Here is a 20,008-nt window from a genome sequence, read left to right as displayed (position 1 = left end):
TGACAAGATGCTTACCCAGCGCCTCGAGACCTGTGCCAAACTGAACTGGTTAGATGTGTAAGCCATAACAACCGCCCTCCGGGTTCTGCCGGAAGCCTGTGTTGAGCAGGCCACGTCGCGCTACCACAGCCTGCCTGGTGTTGCTCAGGGGCCTGCTTCCCTCTTCTCCCCACACTGGGGGCCGTGCAGCTCTGGATGGGTTTGGAGCAAAAGCCGGGTTCAGTTGTTCAGTCATCTGGCCAGGGACAGGGTGCAGTTTGGAGGCCAGGGGAGGTTGCACCTGCTTTTTGAAAACACCATCGGCTGCAGTGCCAACCTTTAGAGAGAGGTGTAAATCCAGGGAGCCTCACACAGCCAGCAGCAGCCGGAGGCCAGAAGGGAGATAAGGGGGGATGGATGGAGAGCCACTCAGCCTTGAAAGAGATAAAGTACTTGCTGGGAACCCGAAGGCCACAGACCTGCTTTCCCGGACATTGATCAGAGGGGAGATGAACCTGAGGAGCCAGGCCTGCACAGCAGCGGTGTCTGTGGGTGGAGCCAGCTTAGGCCAGGAAGCAGGACCCAGCCCCACCATGGGGATGGGCTGTTTGTCTCAATAAAACCTCAAGGCCTCCTTTCCCCTCACTTTTAGACAAGGTTTTATTATGTAACCTAGGTTAGTCCCCGACTTCTGGGCTCAAGCCATCCTCCTGCCTCAGTCCCTTGAAAAGCTGGAACTCCCAGTATATTATTTATCATTATTGTTTGTCTATATGTATGATGTGTGGGAGGGTATGTGGATACCAGGGAGAGCACTGAAGGACAGAGTCTCCACTTCCTTCTCTGTGCAGCTGGCTCTTTCCTTCCACCTGTATGTGCATCCCAGGATCCAGCTCAGGTTGTAGGCTTGGCCGCTAAAACCTTTACCCACTGAGTTACCTTCTTATTAGAAGTCCTCTAGTCCTGTAGGAGGTTGACGTCCACCCACAGCCCCAAACCCTTCTTGGCAATGCAGAGTGGAGGTTGGTGGGAGACGTTCTCCACCATAGTCTCGAGTACTTAGCCAGCTGGACGACACCTTCTTAGAACTGCTCTGCCTGCCATGTGCAGGTCCCTCAGTCACAGACACCAGCTGGGTGAAAGCCGCTGCACACACAACATGGCTGTTTTCCAAGTCACCCCTCCTGTTCCCAGCATAGAAGGAAACCAGCTCCTACAGGGTGGGAGGTGCCAAAACCCTATCTCCATCAATTAATCGGGACTGGTCACTTTAGGTCCCTAAACCGGTTCTGGGCATCAGAACCAGCGCAGAGATGCAGATTCCCAGGCCAGCTCCAGACCCTCCCAGTTAGATCTGCTGTGATCTGAAGTCTACATTACCAAAAGCCCCACTGGGAGCTGTGGGTACCAGGGGAACGCTGGTCAAGAGGCACAGCTTAGGCTAGAGAGGCGGCTCAGTGGTCAGGAGCATGCATTGCTCTTTCAGAGGACCCACATTTAATTCCTAACACCCACATAAGGCAGCTCCCAAAAGCCTGTCTGTAACTTTGGTTCAAGAGGATCTGATGCCCTCTTCTGGTCTCTGCAGGCACTTCACTCATGTGCACAAACACACAAGAGATATGTACTTTAAAAAATTCGTAAAAATAAAAATAATAATAATGAAAGTATTTTTAACTAGAGGCACAGATTTATCAAATAAACACAAAAATAATGTTTATTTTATAGTTGGTAAGCTTGCATTCAAGGGAGGGTGGAAAATAAGCAGTAGCTAGTACCTCAGGGGTGGGGCTCCGCAGTGGGCAGATCAAAATACAATCATAATAAAGATGATGGTAATGATGATGGGGGCTGAGCATAAGCAATCTTGCCTGTAATCTCAGCATGGAGGAAATGAAGACAGAAGAATCAGGAGTTCAAGGCCATCATGAGCTGTAGGACACTCTCTCAAAAACCCAAAACCCCCAAATTAAAAATAAAGATAGCTTCCAGGCAGCGGTGGTACTTGCCTTTAATCCCAGAACTTGGGAGACAGAGGCAGGCAGATCTCTGTGAGTTCAAGGCCAGCTTGGTCTACAAAGTGAGTTCCAGGACAGTCAGAGCTACACAGAGAAACCCTGTCTCGAAAACCAAAATAAATAAAGACAGTAATGGCAGGAAAAGTCCTCTATAATGCATTAACTAAGCCTGTTCTCATAACCACTGCAATTCCTGCATTTCCAGGAAAGGAAACTGAGGCATAAGAAGGTTAACTCACACACCCAAGGTTAACACAGCCAGAGTATGGCGCTCCAGGCCTGCTGGTACTGAACTGTACTTCCATCTAGTTGGCTTAACTGCCCAGCCCCAGGGATTCTCTCCTTCCTCAGTCAGTGGGTTGAGCTATGGACTCCAGCATGCGTCTGTACGGGGAGGAGCGGGGGGACTGGTCCCTGGAGACAAGCCAGCTTTGCGCCCACTCCCTGCTTCCTGGAGGAGAGACATGTACAGCCCCCAGAACCTGGCAGAGCCTGGAGAATCTATCTCTCCATGGCTACAGAGCTCTCTTCTGGGTCTGAGGGGGTTTGATGTCTGGGATTTCAAGCCCTTCAAATGAAGCCTCTCCAGGGTTTGCTCCAGGCAAGAAAGCAAGCTTCAGCCTTTTCCCACAGAAGTCTCCTTCATTAGCCGGCAGCCGTGCCCTCTTAGGTGGCAGGAAGTGTCAAGTGATAGCTTTGTCTGGGATGTTCAAGATTTTCTCATCTTCCGTGTGAGGGAGGCTAGTCTGGCTTTATTTTTAGGACCTAATACAGGGCGGAGGGACACCAGGTACCAGGGCCAGCAGTGTCAATAGAGCAGCACCCCCTCACAGTCATCAGAACACACCCCTGCCTCCTCCAGGTACCTCTGGGTCTGACGCTGGAGACTGCCCTGGCACTTGTGTGGTTCCAGCCCCACCCAGAAGAGAAAGGGGTCTCCACTTGGAAGCAAGGTAGCCTGGGTATGACCACCTATGTAGCTGGGGAGGTCACTTCTCTCCTTCTCTCAGAGTATTTCCCCTTTAAGATGTGATGGCAGATGTTCAAGAGGAGACATCTGGAGGTGGGCGCCCATGGCCACACCAGATATGAAAAGAGACAAGGAAACAAGCTGTTTCTGGGTTTGTCTGCCAGCTCCGAGGGCCACAGTGACCCAGGTCCTTTCCATGAGATCTGAGCAGGCCCAGGTTTCAGCCCCCACCTCCATCGGGTGAAGGTGGGGTCCAGGCAGCAGGTGGGTCTGACTTCCTGGGCCTCGGCAAGGTTGTGTTTGAGCCCCTTTCTTGGGGTTCTTTCTCAGGGTTTTTCTTTTTTCTTGTTCTTTTGAGACAAGTTCTCACTCTGTAGCTCAGGTTAGACTTGAACTCCTGACTCTCAGAAGCTGGGACTGTAAGCCTGTATGACTATACCCAGCTTCCCTTGCTCTTTTAAAAAGAAAAGAAAAGAAAAGAAAAGAAAATTATCCTTTACAGCTGTATCAGTAGGAAGACACATCTGATCTCCGCTGGGTACATTATTATATGTGTTTTTATTCTTCTGATCAGAAAGAAATTGAAATTAAAACATTCCACGAGCCCATGGGCCCTGTGTGTTATGCTTAATGAAGAAGTCAGACTGCACGCAAGGCCACGGGGAGGGAGCTATGGCTGAGCACAGAGATCTCTGCCTTCCAGGCCTGCACCCCCACTACACCACGCATCCTCCTGGGTGTGGCCTGTGTGGTCCCTCACCTGTAACGGATTTCACTGCCATCTGTCAGCATGTGCCCTCCCAGAAACCCAGGACCCAAGAACACAGACCCTGCTCCCACACAACCCCTCCCAAGTCCCACCACCTTTGTGGCTCCCCACGGTGCAGCTTCAGGAATGGGGTGTGTGCTCCTCCTCAGACGCTCCGAGGGTCTACAGTAGGAGTGGCCCTTAGCCCACATTCTGACTGGTGGCAAAAGTGAACATCACTTTCGTGGACCCCCTCATGGGCTCACTGGGCCTGGCTCATTTCCGGCCTCCCTCCCTGCTTCACATCTAGCTCCCAGCTAGGTACACAGTGAAGCCTCAGGACTACAGAAGCCAAACTAAACTCCAGCTTAAGCAATAACACATGCCACCACCCCCATCTGCTGCCGGATGCAAAACAATGTCCAGCTGCACTTCTAGGCCATGGCTATGTCAGGAGCAGGGTCCTCAGCAGAACCATACCCCGCCTACAGGAAGTGACAGGGACAGGGGGTTTGAAGCAGATGGCTCCCTTTCCTCTGTCCTTCCCTCCTCAAGGCCTTGGGGGTACGGGTGACAATGACCTCGAACAGACTACTCCCGGAATTCACAGTTACTGGGGGAGAAAATGTGATTGTGTGTTATCCAGTCATTAAAACACAAAACAAAAGCCACGGGTAGACAATTGCAAGCTGTCTCTCAGACTTGATGAAAAGAGAAAACAAACTTGAATATTAGCACCAAACTGTGCTGACAGCACACTTCTAGGGCTCTTTGTCTCCTTGGGGCTCTTTGAGAAAATGTCATCGTGCCTATTGATTCTAGTTATGCTTGGGAGGACCACCTCCTGTGGCGTGTGGAAAGGGATCTTCCCGTGCTGGAGGCCCCTGGCCAGCAGGGGAGAGGCTGTGGCTGTATGCCACTCTCTGCAGTGGTCAGTGATCCGTCCCTGCAACCCCCATCGCTGACCCCACTGTCCACTCAGCTGCAGGGGCTCTCATCAGCTGGAGAGTGTACACCCCGAGGGACACAGCCGCCCACTGTTTTAAGGACCTTGAAGTAACCCAGGAGACCATGCACTGGGCACCTGTGTAGCATGAGGTGGAACCTGCAGCCCTGAGCAGCTGAGACCCGAGGAGCCAGGGGTCCTGGCTATTGAGCCTGGGGCAGGACGGGGTATTTTGAGCTACATCTGCAGACCTGGTGTTTATTCTCACAGAAGTTCTCTTCCCACAGATATGCCCTCTGCCACGCTGAGAATTCAGCAGCCCCAAAGGGGCCACGGGCTAGCTCATGCTCGCCTCTGGGTATTTCTGTGCCACTACCCCCCCACACACACACACATACACTCACACTCTTCCGTTCGTGTTTCTCTGCTCTGGGAAACCATCCCCTCAAGAGCAAGCTAAGGGGATGTGAAACTCAAGTTTGCAGACATGACCCACACGCTTTATGCTGACCTGTGTCTACACAAGCTGGGAAGGGCCGCACCGTGGAGACAGTGTCTGGCTCACGGGAGACACCCCACAGCACTGTGTGGACAGCATCTAGCACACCGGAGACACCACGGGTGTCAGATGAAAGGAACAGGCTCCTGTGATCCCAACAACGGTCACAAGGAGACTGTCACCATCCCCATTACACAAGAGAGAAAGCATGGTCCTGGAAGGGAGCATGCTTCTGTCCAGTGAGCGAGTGATGGAGTCAGAATTTGAGGAAGCCATGACCCCTGACTTCCAGGCCAATGCCTTCCCCATTAATACTGGTGTCTCACAGTCCCCAGACTGGAGAAGTCCCGTTTGTCTCCGTCTTAGCTGGACACATAGCACGAGGGTTGACTGGTATGCAGAGAGACCACTCCATAGCACCGGGGGGATAGCAGGGAGGGGTGGTTGAAGGAGAAGGGATTTAATGTGAGAAACATTTGTGGGTGTCCCAGCTCACCCCTAAGAGGAGGCAGGACGATCAGGACCCCTGCAGACCGGGGGTGAGCAGGCAGTGCAGGGCACTAAGAAGAAGGCAGCATGCAGCAGGAGGCTAACGTTGGTGCCCACAACAGCAAGTGTTGACAAGGATCACAGAGTAACTAGAACCCACACAGCTTGGAGCTGCTAATTGGCTTAACCAACTTGCAAAACTAATACCATCTCAGAAAAGCTGGGGATGCCAAGCAGTATGATACAAATATGGGGTGTGTCTCATATGACCACCTGCTATCCCCAGAGAAAATCATACCCAAAGTACTCTTTGCCCTCAGACAGATCCCTGGTGGAAAAGCAAACTGGTGTAGCACGAAGGGAAACAGTCAAAGTTGAGACATTTGGTTACCATACAACCCAACAATCCTTTCCTCTCCTAGGCATATACCCAAGAGAAACGAAAACCTACGTCCATACGTTAATGGTCATGGCAGCGTTATTCATTACAGAAAAAAAATGAAAACTTCAAATGTCTGTCAGTGACTGAGCCCATATCGTGGTGTATATCTATACGATGGAAGAGTATCCAACGATAAATAAGAGCAAAGGACTGATACAGGCTGCAATGTGCCTAAACCACCACACACACTCAGAGGAAGAAGCCAGTGGCAAAGACCAGGTATTATATGAGCCACACGTAGGTTCCTCTGGCGCTGCCATGAGAAACGCCCGGACAGAGGGAAACCTGACTTGGGCTCATGGTCTCCAAGGGTCTCAGTCCACCGTGGCAGAGAAGGCATGAAGGGAGTGACTCACCCATACTGCAGGAGCTTGCGGTGACTTCTCCAACATAGAGCAGGTGTAACCTTCAAAGTCCACCCTTCGTGGTACTTCTACCACTCAGGGCTCCACAGCCTTCTAGATAGCACCACAAGTTGGGGACCATAAGACTGTGGGGCCAGTTCAAAGTCATAACGTATCATTCAGATAAAGCACTCAGAATTAGCCAGTTACACAGGGTGGGAAATTGGAGCCAAGTGGGACCACCTGCCTGTGAGTCTGGGGTTTCTATGAGCGATGATGCAAATGTTGTAAAAATGAATTCTGGAGATCGCTAAAACGTCCATCAACATACCAAAAATCATTTCATGGTAACCAAAAAGCATTTTATAGGAGTCACCAAATACCAGAAACAAAAGTAGCCCGCAACAGGAGAACAGACAGGCAGACCTGACAAAGGATTAGCTACCGTCCACAGAACAGACAGGCAGACCTGACAAAGGAGCAGCTACCGTCCACAACAGAATAAGGAGGTAAGAATCAAGTCCGGAAGGCTCAGGACATAATTAAAGCTTAGTGCACACAAAATGAATCCATGGCGTCAGGAGTCCAAAGAGCTGCCACCCCTGGGAACCTACTGACCAGAAATAACCTTCTAATGGAGCAGGACCCTCTCCATGCAGGTCTGCAAGGCCAGCCACAGCTGCATCTGTGTAGAACTCGCAGGACTGGGTTCCTTACAATTTTACCCTGCAGATGTTGCAAGCAATACCTTGGAGCTTGGGTCTGGTTTTTTTTTTCCCTCAGACAAGAATTTTGTGGCTTTTCCTGGAGATACACGATGGCAGACCAAAGAAAGGGAAAGAAAAGGTCCCATAAGTCTAGCTGAGGGAATCACTGAGTTTATCGGGGTCACTTAAATGAGCATGGACAACTTGAAGGCAGTTGCATTACCCTAACAAGGTGGCATCTCATGAAAGTGGCATGCCTAGAGCTCCCTGTGGGACCGGCAGGGGGCACAGCTGGCAAATTCCCCTTTCCCAGCAATTGTCACTACTCATAATCATGGGGGTGGGGCTTTGCAAATCTTTTTTAAGTTTCAGGAACTTCCTGTGGTTTGTGTGTTTCCTTTACTTTCTGGGTCTTATTTACCAAGTCTCCTTTCAACAGCAAATACTTTCTCTCTGAGGACAGAGCTCTGTAACAACTACATAGAAGAAACACTGCATGTTCCAAAAGCAGGGTTCAGATCTAGGTTGTCAAGCCTCCGGGGAGTCCCTGCCCTAGGTACTATCTTCCCCATCCTCAGGCACCAGACCAGATGGCTGTAGAGAATTCTACTGGCATTGCTGATCTGCCACGGTGTGAATCTACATTCCTATGAGTCACAGAGTTTGCTGGAAAATTTGGCGAGTGCGTGCCATCAGTGTTGTGAGAAGAGAGGGGCTGGTTGCTGTCGGCTCAACCTTGTTTCCAAGGAAAGAAAGGTCTTTGGAGAGTGGGTGGAACACGCTGCCACGGGGAGGGAATGTCAATTTCAATATGAATCATTTCACGCATGGCAGTAACTCACTCTGGGAATAGATACCCTGACTCACTCAGCTCCCACAGGAGCGTGGCTTGTTGCTAACATTTCAGATGCCAAGAGAATCAGCAATAGTTGAGAGAGAGAGAGAAAGAGAGAGAGAGAGAGAGAGAGAGAGAGAGAGAGAGAGAGAGAGAGCGCCCCAGTAAAATGTCAGGAGTCCAGAGGCAGAGGCCCTGTGCAGAGCCCTTTGTGCGGACACTGACAAGGTCCGGAGGATATTGTGAGCTCCGGTGACAGCCGGCGCCAGTGCAGGGACACCAACCCAGGCCTCTCGCCTGAGAATTCTTTTTACAACAACCTGCTACTATATTTTCTAAGGAAATAAATTCTCCTCTGTGCTAAGGCTTTTAAAGAAAAAGAAAGGGGCCACGAAGCATCTTAATTAGAAACTGCTTGGAGGAGAGAGAGAGAGAGAGAGGCCTCAGAGGGAGCGAGCCGAGTCCTGCCAGTGGCCAGCCGGCTGCCCAAGAGCCTGAAAACCCAGCGCACCATGCTGCAGAGGAGTATTTACTCTGTAATCACCAAGGGTGACCCAAGGGGCATTCTGGTCATCAGAAGGTGGCTAGGGGATTGTCATTCAAGGTCCCAGGGAGACCTCATGGGACCCACAGCATCTGTCCAATGACTGCAGGCCCAGCCTGTCCTTCAACACGGGGTTGACTTTTCATCCAATTACCCTCCTTGGGCCAAAGGCACATCTGCCAGTGGCCTGAGTTTCTGGTTCATTTCCTCTGTGCTTTTCTACCCTCTGGCCTCCCGATGGAGCATACAGAGCTTCCAAAGCATGTGACTTCCTGGGAGGGTGCTGGCCGCCCCGGAGCCTGACCTGTTCTGTCCAAGGAACTGCAGTGTGGCCGCTTGTGAAGTTGATGATGGTCATTTCTCAAAGCAAAGTCCAGCCCCAGTCAAGAATGTGCACACAGCTTGCCAGAATCAGCCAGCTGCCCAGCCCCACATTGAGGTTCCAGGAACTATAGATGTTTTTTCTTCCCCAGAAGAAAAACTCCAGGAAAAAAAAAAACTCATAAAACAGAAACTGTATTTTCACCAGACAACTTGAAATGCTATTACTTAACCAAAGAGACAAAAAAAGGTACTGGGCGGGGGGAGGGGGAGCAGTGAGACGGCTCAGTAGGTAAAGGTGCTTGCCACCACGCCTGATGATCTAAGTTCGATCCCCGGAACCCACAGGATGTAAGGAGAGAACAAATTCCTGAAATTTGCTCTCTGACCTCCATATATGTGCCAAGGCGTGTGTGCACCCACATACAACCAACCACACGTGTGAGTAAATAAATGTATCCTTAAAAAACAAAGCATCAGGAACAGAATGCATGTGTGCAAGGAAGAAAAAACTTCTTGTATGTATTAGTATGCAGGCGTCTGTGCACATGTGTGTGAAAGCCAGAGGACAACCTCAGGTGTCTCCAGGTCTCTAGGTACTGTCCACCTTGTTTTTGGAGACAGGGTCTCACTGGCCTGGATCTTACCAAGTAGACTAGGCTGGCTGTCCAGTGACCTCCCTCCTCGGATCCACGCAGCTCTGTATCTCTGGTGCTGGGGTTACATGCATGTACCACCATGCCCGCAGTTTTACATCACATCTGGGAATCAAACTTGGGTCATGATGCACTTTGCTGATTGAGCCATCTCCCCAGACCAGGAAGAAAATCTTAATGCTTGGTGCCACTCTCTGTGTCTCGAACCCTCCAGCCTCATACAGCGGGAAAACTGAGTGCCCCAGAAGCCTGCGACTTCGGCTGGTGAATGCCAGGGATGGGATTCGAACCCAGGTGAGTGTCCGCAAACAAACTCTTGAGAGGCAGGGTAAAGACCCAGGGAGATGCGAGATGTGGGGAAGCCAGTCTGCTTCACAAACTAGCTAGCTGACAAAGCTGGCTTCTCGAAAGGGAGCCCCATGGGGAGGAGCTCTCACGTGTGAAACAGACCAGGAGGAATGGCGTGTGTACCAGTGTGCGCAGGTGTGTAGGAGAGTGTGAATGGCAAGCAGGTGACACTACCAAGCCACACGCCCTACAGCAATTGTAAAAATGGCACTGCGGGGCCTGGATTTATTCTCTCCTCAACATCCTATTTGCTCCGTTTACAAGGCAAAGATGATTTTTCTCTCTGCCAAGGCCGAGCACTGCCAGCCCCTGATCTGAAAATCGCACCGTGTTCATTTTGCCTCTCGGCTCACTCACGGCTATATATCATCCCCGTGATGGGGACTGGGCTGGCAGTTCTATCAGGGAATCCATGGGCAGAGACAGAATCCAATTTGGGGCTTCCACAGTCACCCTGGGGCTTGGCTTGGAGCTGGGGAAATATCGCTTTGGGCCACACAAACACCTTCATCCTCCACAGTGAAGATTCAGGGAACCAAATTTGCTGAGCAAGCGGGACAGTTACTTTTCCAGGCCTCTCTGCTGATTCTGAACGCACTTCACGGCAGGAGGTCAAGGCCACCACCACTGAACAGGACGGGAGCCGAGGAGTGAGCACGGCCCAGCCAGGCTGGGAACAAAGGGGAAATGGTCCAGGCAGAGACCGCGGCAGGCTGTTCATTCTTTCTACAATACATCAAGAGCCTGCTGAGTGCCAGACACTGCTCTTTCCTGGGTTAGCATTAGAGTCATTATTATTAATTAGCAAGTAGAATGCTGACAGCGGCTGCCATGTGATGAGTGCACGTGGGCAGGTGTTGCACCAGGTGGTTCTAACACAGCAGCTGCATTGAATCCTCATAGCGGGAGAAGCTGCTGCTGCTGTCACCATTGTGCAGATGGAGAAACTGAGTGCAGTAGAGGTCAAGGCAGTAGCTCTATGACCGAGGATGAGGAAGTGGCAGACCCAAATTTCAAACCCAGGCTGGCCTGACTCTCAGATCCCTGCTCCTTGCAGCTCAGCTCAGGCATGGCTGCAAGCAGGTGTTCCTAAAGTTGCAGGTAGATTTTCTAGATGGAAGACAAGTCCTTTGAGCCCTAAACACTCGGTGGGTATTCAGTAATGACGCCGCGAGACAGGTGATGCGGACCCAAGCTGTGGTGGATAGGGGAATGGGGACCGGAAGACGCATCGCTCCAGCCCTGAGACTTTCTGTTCCATTCCCTACACCGGGTTTGCTGCTGGACAGGGCAGCGTGGTAGCTTACTGCTCGGGCTTCAGAGCCCACACTACACCTGGGATTTAGTTATTGCAAGTCCCAGAGATTTCTAGCTCTGTTCTCTCACCTGTGAAATGGGGCGACAATGGGTAAGTGACACCTTACAAGGAATGTGTGGGGTACACTAAAAAACACAACTATGGTGTTGGGAGTGATGTGTATGCAGGGTGTGGTGGCCTCTGGACCCCAAATCCCACACCTCTTGAAAGGCAGTTCTGAAACTCCGATAGTATCTATCACTGGTGGTGGTGACCCGGCCACAGTGGCAGGTCACATGGGACAATCTGGCTAATCTCTGAATGGGTGTAGCCAAGTGCAGCAGCGGCCTGGGAGTCGAGGCACTAGGGTTAATGTGGGCTGTCGTCTCCACCAAGCCCCTTCTCCCCTCTCTGAGCATTAGCTTTCCCAACTCTAAAACAAAGGCTAAGCAAGGCAGTGGTGGCACACACCTTTAATCCCAGCACTAGGCTGGCAGAGGCAGGTGGGGCTTTGTGAGTTCGAGGCCAGCCTGGGTCTACAGAGTGAGTTCCAGGACAGACTCCAAAGCTACACAGAGAAACCCTGTCTCGAAAAGTAAAAATTAAACAAAACAAAAATGAAAATGAACAGTCACACTATCAAGGGCAGCAAGACTCTGTCCTGTGACATTTCTTTCAGGAAGGGCCAAGATTTCACTGTACCGACAGAAAGACGAGCAGTATAGTATATATCGTTGAGTGTGGTCACAGCCAGCTGACGTGGACTGCAAAGAAAGGGGGTTGCCGATCACATGTCCTGGGCAACCCAAACCCTTCTGCTGGCAAGAGGCTGGTTTACTTTCTGCTGTTTTTCTGTCATGAAATTCTAGGTTGCTGCTCAAATGAGTGGCCAAGAGGTGTAGTGCCCTACCAGGGGCAATGGGGATGGGGCAGGGGACAGCCCTATGGTACTTATGTGGGTTTCTGGGTCCAGGGAACTTGGGCATGCCCCTATAACATGGGAGCAACAGTTTGACCTCAGGGCTCTTCCTGTGCCATGCTCACAGCCCCTGGGCATCTGCAACGTGCTGCCTGTGTGCTGAACATGCGCCATGCTCACAGTCCTGGGCATCTGCAGGGTGCCGCCTGTGTGCTGAGCATGTGCCATGCTCACAGCACTGGGCATCTGCAGCGTGCCGCCTGTGTGCTGAGCATGCGCCATGCTCGAAGCATTGGCTATCTGCTAAGTGCGGCCTGTGTGCTGAGCATGCACTATGCTCGCAGTACTGGGCATCTGCAGCTCGCCACCTGTGTGCTGAGCGTGCGCCATACTCGAAGCACTGGAGAGCTGCTGCGTGCTGCCTTGTACTGAGCATGTGCCATGCTCAAAGCACTGAACATCTGCAGTGTGCCGCCTGTGTGCTGAGCATGCACCGTGCTTGCAGTCCTGGACAGATGCAGTGTGCCGCCTGTGTGCTGAGCATGCGCATCAGTTTGTGAGCGCTAACTACTTCCTCGGAAAACAGTTCTGTTACTGCCTCACCTTGAAGCTGGGCAAACAGGCCCAGAGAAGTTAAGAGACTTGCCCAAGATTACACAGCTAGGAATAGCAGAGTGATATTAAATCCCTGCCCTCTGGCTATGGAGTCCGGGGCCGCCAGGGAACTTCTCTGTCCCGCAGGTTCTAGCAATGGGTATTAGTGACTGGCCTCTTCTACAGGCAGAGAGACTGGGCCTCTGTGAGCCAAGCCACTTACTTTACGATATGGTGGCTGTCTCACCATATGGCTGGCTCTTCTGCCACCGTACCACTCACTGCCCCAGTCTGAGGACTGGCCTCTGTGGCAGGAGCAGGAAGAGCTACTGACCAAGAACCTCCTTGGTGCTTGGGGCTGGATCCTGGGCACATCTCCTTATTAATTACCAGGGACAGGGCCGGCAAGATGACTCACTGGGCAAAGGTACCTATCAACAAGCCTGTCAACGGTGTTCAATCCACAGGACCCACACTTAGAAGACTCCTCTAACCCCGACCTCTCACACACAAAATATACAAAATAGTTATAATCACCGCAGGCTTAGGAAACTGAGGCCTTGCCCACTCCGTGGAGAGCCACACAAGCTTAGCTGGACCTGCAGTCCATGTGCCTCTACCATCCAGCCGAACAGTAAGGGTCCCACATGGCGAACTTACAGAGGAAGGGAAAGGCCTGAGCAACAGGCCCAGAGCGGGCAGTCTTCTCTGGTGGCCTTGGGCGTGTCTTCCAATGGGGCCTGCTGAGCCGGATGCGGGTGAGGACAAGCTACAAGCTACTGGGACAGTGGAATGTCCAGTTCACAAAAACTGTCCTCAGCAAGAGGATCTGCCCTCGGGGCAAGAATAGCATTGATGAAGGACATGGCAGCATGGGGTTGTTGGCATGGTGAGGGACCACACAGGGAGACCAGACAGACCAGGCTCAAAACAGTGACCACTGTCACTATAGCTCCTACAGATCTTGGCAAAGGGAGGCACTGGTGTGGTCTCAGGACCCTCCCCATATGCAGGCACACAGTGTGGTCCCCAGGAACGGGCTGTGGGATCCCATCCCATCTGAGTGCGACACACATGGGCACTGGGCAGGGTCCCCCTGTAAGTCTCATTCAGTCAGGCAGGGCAGCGTGAGTCTGCCTATTTCTGCCTACCCCAGGGCATCTTGTGTCTGTAGGGCCCAGCCTACTTGAGGTCATTGGTGATGGCAGAGGCCACCCAACAGCCGCTCCCCCTCCCCCTGGGCCAGGAAAGAAACAGAAGTGTGAGACAGAACAGGGCATCTACTCCTACCTCTGGGATCCTCTCCCTGGATCCGGAAATGGAGTCTTGTCTTCTGGGTGTGCTCTCATGGACTCTGAATTCTGAGAACTGTCACCATTGCCGGAGCTCTGAGACAGGCAGGCCCAGGCTGCATTCAGAGCCACCTGTAGCTCCAACTCCCAGAAACAGATACAGGGAGAAATACTAGCCTAAGAGCACTCAACCAGGAAGCAGGGACGCCTCAGTGTGAACCTAGGTCTGTCTGACTCCAGGCTTTCAGACCAATAAGTGTGATTTATAGCACTGTCTAATGGTCCCCTCTACCTGTTCCTTTCTGAAGACCCTGGGGGTGAGGGCCAGGAAAGGGGAGCCCCTTGTGTTCCAGGCAGCTGACCCCAGGCCCAGCACCCAACAGTGTGGAGAGTCAAAGAGTAAATGGATCAAAGCAGCCTCCTGTCTGCAGGCCCCACATCTCTCTCTTCCCCTGGCCTAAAGGAAGGAGATGGCTAGGCTGTCCAGAGCATCTTCTCTCTAGAAGGACATCTGGACAAGGAGGCTAGGCTTGCAGCCTTTAGGAGATATACCAAAGGTTTCTGGGTCCAGAGAACACTATAGCAGGGAGGTGGCACAGCCAGAGGGCTGCCGGAGAAACACAAGGGACATGTGTCTGATCTCCTGTCACCAGGCAACAAGAACGACACCCCGGAATTTAATCTAAAGGCAGCCTGAACCCAAACTCTTTATACACATTTGCTCTCTGTGGTGCAATGCCATCTCACCACCTCCCTCCAGTAAAGTGAATTTACCCAGTCTTCTGCGTTCACGTCACCACACCCTATCTATCCCCTCACCATCCTCGCCATCCCAAGCTCGGACGCAAGGCTGTACGAGCAGGCAGACGCACTTGGGTCCTCTGAGTCCAGAAAAGTTTGGAAAGCCCAGGGAAGAGCAGACCAAAGTGGAGCAGCACTCGACGCCCCCAGGGTCTGAGTCAACTCACCGAACATGCTGCCCTCGTAGCCGTCCTTTGTGAGTGGCCGGAGTTCGTTCTTGCCCATCGCATAACGGCGGTAATTCTGCCATGCAAACCGCATCATCTGCGGGAAAGAGCAGGGGACCAGACCCCGGTGAGCTGGCGGCCAGTGGTGCCCTCCATACCCTCTGCCAAGGTCTCAGCCTAATTTCATTCCCCATCGGAGCTGCCTGGAAAGTCATTCCCCTTCAGTCACTCTACACACCAAAGATCATCCAGAGGTTTCCCAGAAGGAACCCGAATCACCTCCTGGGCATTAAGTGTGGTTCACTGGTAGGGGCCTGCCCATCGTGTTCGAGGTCCTCCTTTTGATCCCCAGTACTGAGGAGGAAAAAAAATAAAGGCCACCTCTTTCATGTAGCCTTCCCTCCTCTGCCCTGGCTTAAGGTAATCCTCTCAAGGGAAGAGAAAGGGCGCATTGGCTCAGGCCGTGTGCCTGTCTCAATTGAACAGAATGATGTCCTCCCTTCCCTTCCTCCTGACAAAGTACTGTGAATCACTGTCTATACATAAGGAGCTGGGTCAGAAGTGGGGTGACCTGACCAAACTGCCCCAGTGGTTTATTGAGAGGGCTGGGAATAGAATCCACACTCTGGTTCAGAAGTGTCAGGTCTGTCCCTTGAAGACATGAGAGTCTCTATGGACGGTGATGACCTACCCTAGGCATCATGGGTTCCCTGAACCCAACTGGCCACTGTTGTTTGTGACTTTTATGGCCGTGGACCAGGAGCTCCTTGAAACCAGACACTTGCCTCAGTTTCCCCGACAGAACGCAGCCCAGGATAGTATACACTATCAGAGTGCCTGAGAACTATCACTATGTGCAAGAGTCTCTAGATGAGAGCTTTACCAGTCCCCCAGGAAGGTTGGCGTTTGCTCCCTAGCTGCACTCAGCCCTGGAAGCTGAGGGACACGCAGTGGCAGTCGGTGCCCACCCTGCTTCCCCCTCCCCACTCTCCCCCTTACACTGTGCCTGGCAGGGTGCAGGAGGGGGGTGACAGCGGAATGGAACACGGAGCAGGACTGGCAGGAGGCACAAGTAGCTGGGAGAGCAATGGGGGAGTAGACAGAGCACCCCCCTGCCCGGTACGCCACCATTGTGCAGAGTCTGTTTTAACAATGCAGGGTGACACCTGTTCAGCCACCATCCAGAAGGGTTCAACGACAAAAAAAAAGAAGTGGAAATACCTGCGTCCAATGGCAGAGATTGACAGATACCAGCTGTCCTCTATGGTGATACAGAGGACCCCCCTCTACCCCTCTACCCAAAATGCTTGGAACCAGAGCATTCTGGATTTCAGATTTTTTTTCTCAGTATTTCAAATATCTGCATATATATTATGAACAATCTTGGAGAGGGACCCAAGTTGAAAAAGGAAATTTGCGTTCCTCCTATATACCTTAGGCACGTGGCCAGAAGGTAATTTTACACAGCACTTTACTGCATCTGTTATCTCATGGAGCCAGGTGTGGAAGCTTCCATCTGTGAAGTCATGATGTCTCCCCAAAAATTTCAGGGTGTGGATCACTTTTGGATTTCTTTAAAAGTCTATTTATTTTAATTTATGTTATGGGTGTTTTGCCTGCATCTATGTACACGTATGTACATGTAACAAGTACATCCTGGTGCCTGTAGAGGCTACAGAGGGCAACAGATCCCCCGGAATGAGTTACAGGTGGTAACTGGAGTTACAGCCGCCAGGTAGGGATTGGGAACCGAACCCAGGTCCTCCGGAAGAGCAACAAATGCTCTTAACTGCTGAGCCACCTCTCCAACCCCTCACTTGGGTAGCTTTTTGTCTTTTGGTATTTATTTATTTACTTATTTTGAGACACAACCTTACTCTATGGTTTTGTCTGACCTCAGATTTGCTACATAGACCACGTTGTTCTCAAACTCACAGAGATCCACCTGCCTCTGCCTCTGCCTCTGCCTCTGCCTCTGCCTCTGCCTCTGCCTCTGCCTCTGCCTCTGCCTCTGCCTCTGCCTCTGCCTCTGCCTCTGCCTCGGCCTCCCAAATGCTGGAATTAATCTGGTTTTTGTTTGGGACTTTTTTTTCTCCAAGAAAGGGTTTCTCTGTGTAACAGCCCTGGTTGCCCTGGCACTCGCTCTATAGACCAGGCTGACCTCGTCAAACTCACAGAGATTCTCCTGCCTCTGCCTCCCGAGTGCTAAGATTAAAGATGTGTGCCACTACCTGAATCCTTTGGGACTTTTTAAAATTAAAGATATTTGATCCATAGTGTATGTGTATGTTTGCTTATTTCTTGAGGCAGGGTCTCATGTAGCCGGGGCTAGCCTCTAACCCACTACACCTCCAAAGAGAATATTAACTTCCTGATCCTCTTGTCTCCATCTCTCATGTGGTCCTGGGGATGGAACTAGGGCCTCTTATGTGTTAGGCGAGGACCACTTGAGTCACATCCGAAGTCCTTCATCCTGGACTCGTTGTGTTCTATTTCTCAGTGTTTCCAAACACTGCCGGGCCTTGCTTTACTCTGCCCTGGGTTTCCTGCTGCAGCGCCTGTCTCTGCAGCAAGTTGTGCCGCATTCCCCATGCTCAGCCATCTTCCTGGTCCTCAGACTTAGAAGTGATCTCCTCTGGTAATCATTGCTGCTGTGACCAAAACCCACAGGGGAGCGGCCTCGCAGAAGTGTGGCCTGGACTCTGAATGCCAGGATGCTCTAGCGCCATGCCCCCATGTCACAAATGGTGAAATTGAGGCTCCGAGGTGGAAAACGATTGGGGATGCACAGCTAGCCAGACTGGAACCCTTTTGTCTCCCCAGAGCAGCGGGCCCCATCATGCACAGCCATTGTGGGGCTTCCAGCTCCCATGGCCTATGCCAATGTCATGGTGGTACATGGCAAGAACTCGGCCTACCTCCATTCCTCTGTTATTTTCTACTTATCTCGAATTGGCAATAGCGGAGAATAATTGCTGGGTATGTATGTGGAGGGAGAATAGAGTCCTCCCTCCCTCTCTCCTGTGAGCTCCCCCCTACCCCCGCCATTGCAATTGGCAGTGGGGTAGAAGGCAGCAACAGGATCTCAGAACACAAACCATGAAAAGGCTGGAGACGAGGTGTGAGGGCTGCCACATCCTGCCCTGAACCCACTCTTTCTTAAAAAGCGGCCAGTGTACCAGTGTACAGGAGTGATGGGGATCACAGGTGTCTACCGTCTCACCAGAGCTGTCCCCTCTGGGCAGTGGCCTGATTGTTCTCACACCAGCCACATAGGTGGAGGACGACAGAGGTGGCCAAAGGCACAAATGATCCCTGTGTCATCTGGGCCTCTACGTGCAAACCCTCAAACACGCAGGCGTTGCCCCTCAGGCCCAGAGGCTCGGGTACCAGACGCGCAAGCACACACCCATCACGTGTCTGCTAGGCCTGGGCGTGGGCTGCAGTGTGAGCCGTGCTGTGGAGGCAATGTTCTCCCAGCCTCGCCCTCTCCCCCTGCTGCTGCTGTCTCCCTCCAGGTCCCAGCTGAAGGATGTGTGTGCAGGGTACTGCTAGTCCAGCCCGACCTGAATCAGCCCACGTCACCGACAGGATCATCTCGGTTACATAGTGTGTTCAAGGCCAGCCTGGGCTGCATGAGACCCTGACTCAAAAACCAACCAAGAAAACAAGTACCTGGGAGTCCGGAGTCAAGCTTTTTTCCTTCTGCTTTCAGTTTAGCTCCTCACGTCCTATTCGTGCTGCACACCCCCACTGTCTAAACACTGGCACACGGGAGAGACTTGTTAAATACTTACTGAGTCAATGAATGAAAGAGCAAACAGGAAAGTGGCCTTACAGCTTAACCCGGGGCCAGGAGGCCTTATGCGGACCCCACGACACAGATGGGACCCAGCCACTGAGTAAGGGCTGCTCCCAACAGTCTTCAGAGGAGCTTACTGGGCCCCAAATGCTTAGACAGAAATGTAGGGATACAAAGGGCACATGAAGAGACTTGTTCAAAGGCATAAACCATAGCCATGTGATCCCCAGGTCCTAAAGTCCTCGGAGGTCACTCAGGCTCCCTCCTGTCTCACTCATGTTCCCCAGCAGAACATCTCTCCTTGGATACGGATGCCAGCAGCGATGGAAGGCAGCCCCATCAACTGCAGAACATCACAAGTCCTTCCTGAATCCATCAATTCTATTGTCCCCTAGTGCCCAGAGGGAAGTATCAACTTCCACACCACACACGCTCACTTTGGGGACCCAACTGTCACCTCACCCTGGCTGAACAGCCCTGCTCTGTCAACAGGAAGCGCATGACTAACCTCTGAATCCCCCATGGTGAGCCATGGCACCGTCTGTGACCACACAACTTCCCACACCACATGCTCCTGGGGTACCCGTGACTTACTCACCCCGTTTGTGTAAAGAGCAGAAACAGTACCACCTGCCTCGGCCGCCCTGCAGCTGTGGATCTGCCCCTTGTCCCTGGTGACTCCCGTGTCACTGGGCTCTGCCTGCCATCCCACCCTATCCAGATCTTTGTGGGACCTGCTCTGACAAGGCAGTTCCAGGTCTGTCTGCTCTGAGCAATGGACAAACTTGGATTAGGTAGGCTGACATCTGTGTGCAACCCAGCTTTGGGGCGTTATAAATGGCTGGGCTGGGGGTGGGGACAGGAATCACCAGAGGCCTTACTCTTTGGTCAGGCACCATGCACTGACCACTACTAGCCAAGAGCTCATAACGCTGTCAGCAAAAAAACTCATCTTCTGAGAAGCCTGGGAAAGGCTGAAATGCATAGCAAATGCTTTTTTTTTTTTTTTTTAAGAAAATAAGGGGTTTGGGCTGGCAGGACTCTTCTTGGAGAACTCATTTTGTCATTTTGGCTGCCTCTGATCATTCCTTTTCGTCCTAAACGCTTACAAATCGCCAACTGAAGGCACGTTAGTCCCATCAGGATGGCTATGTGCAGAAAGATGCCAGTATAATCGCTGGCAGGGATGCAGGGAACGGAAGGTCTCAGCAGTGCTGGGTGGTTCTGGAGATGGTGCAGCAGCGAGAGTTTCCACGAGGAATATTCTAACTTTTTTTTCTGTTGTGATAC

The 20,008-nt window shown here is 52.0% G+C and overlaps 1 protein-coding gene across 1 annotated transcript in view; it reads right to left on the bottom strand.

The window, feature by feature from the left end:
* The window catches only part of Man1c1 (mannosidase alpha class 1C member 1), a 140,013-nt gene that overhangs the window by 63,717 nt on the left and 56,288 nt on the right, over positions 1 to 20,008 (bottom strand). The window contains exon 2 of the mRNA XM_048443156.3: positions 14,917 to 15,013. Within this exon, the coding sequence (XP_048299113.2) occupies positions 14,917 to 15,013 (97 nt within the window). The remainder of the gene's footprint in view (positions 1 to 14,916; positions 15,014 to 20,008) is intronic.

Source organism: Myodes glareolus, chromosome 6 (assembly GCF_982192425.1).
Source record: "Myodes glareolus chromosome 6, mMyoGla1.1, whole genome shotgun sequence".
NCBI lineage: Eukaryota > Metazoa > Chordata > Mammalia > Rodentia > Cricetidae > Myodes > Myodes glareolus.
This window is presented reverse-complemented; position numbering and strand designations above follow the sequence as displayed.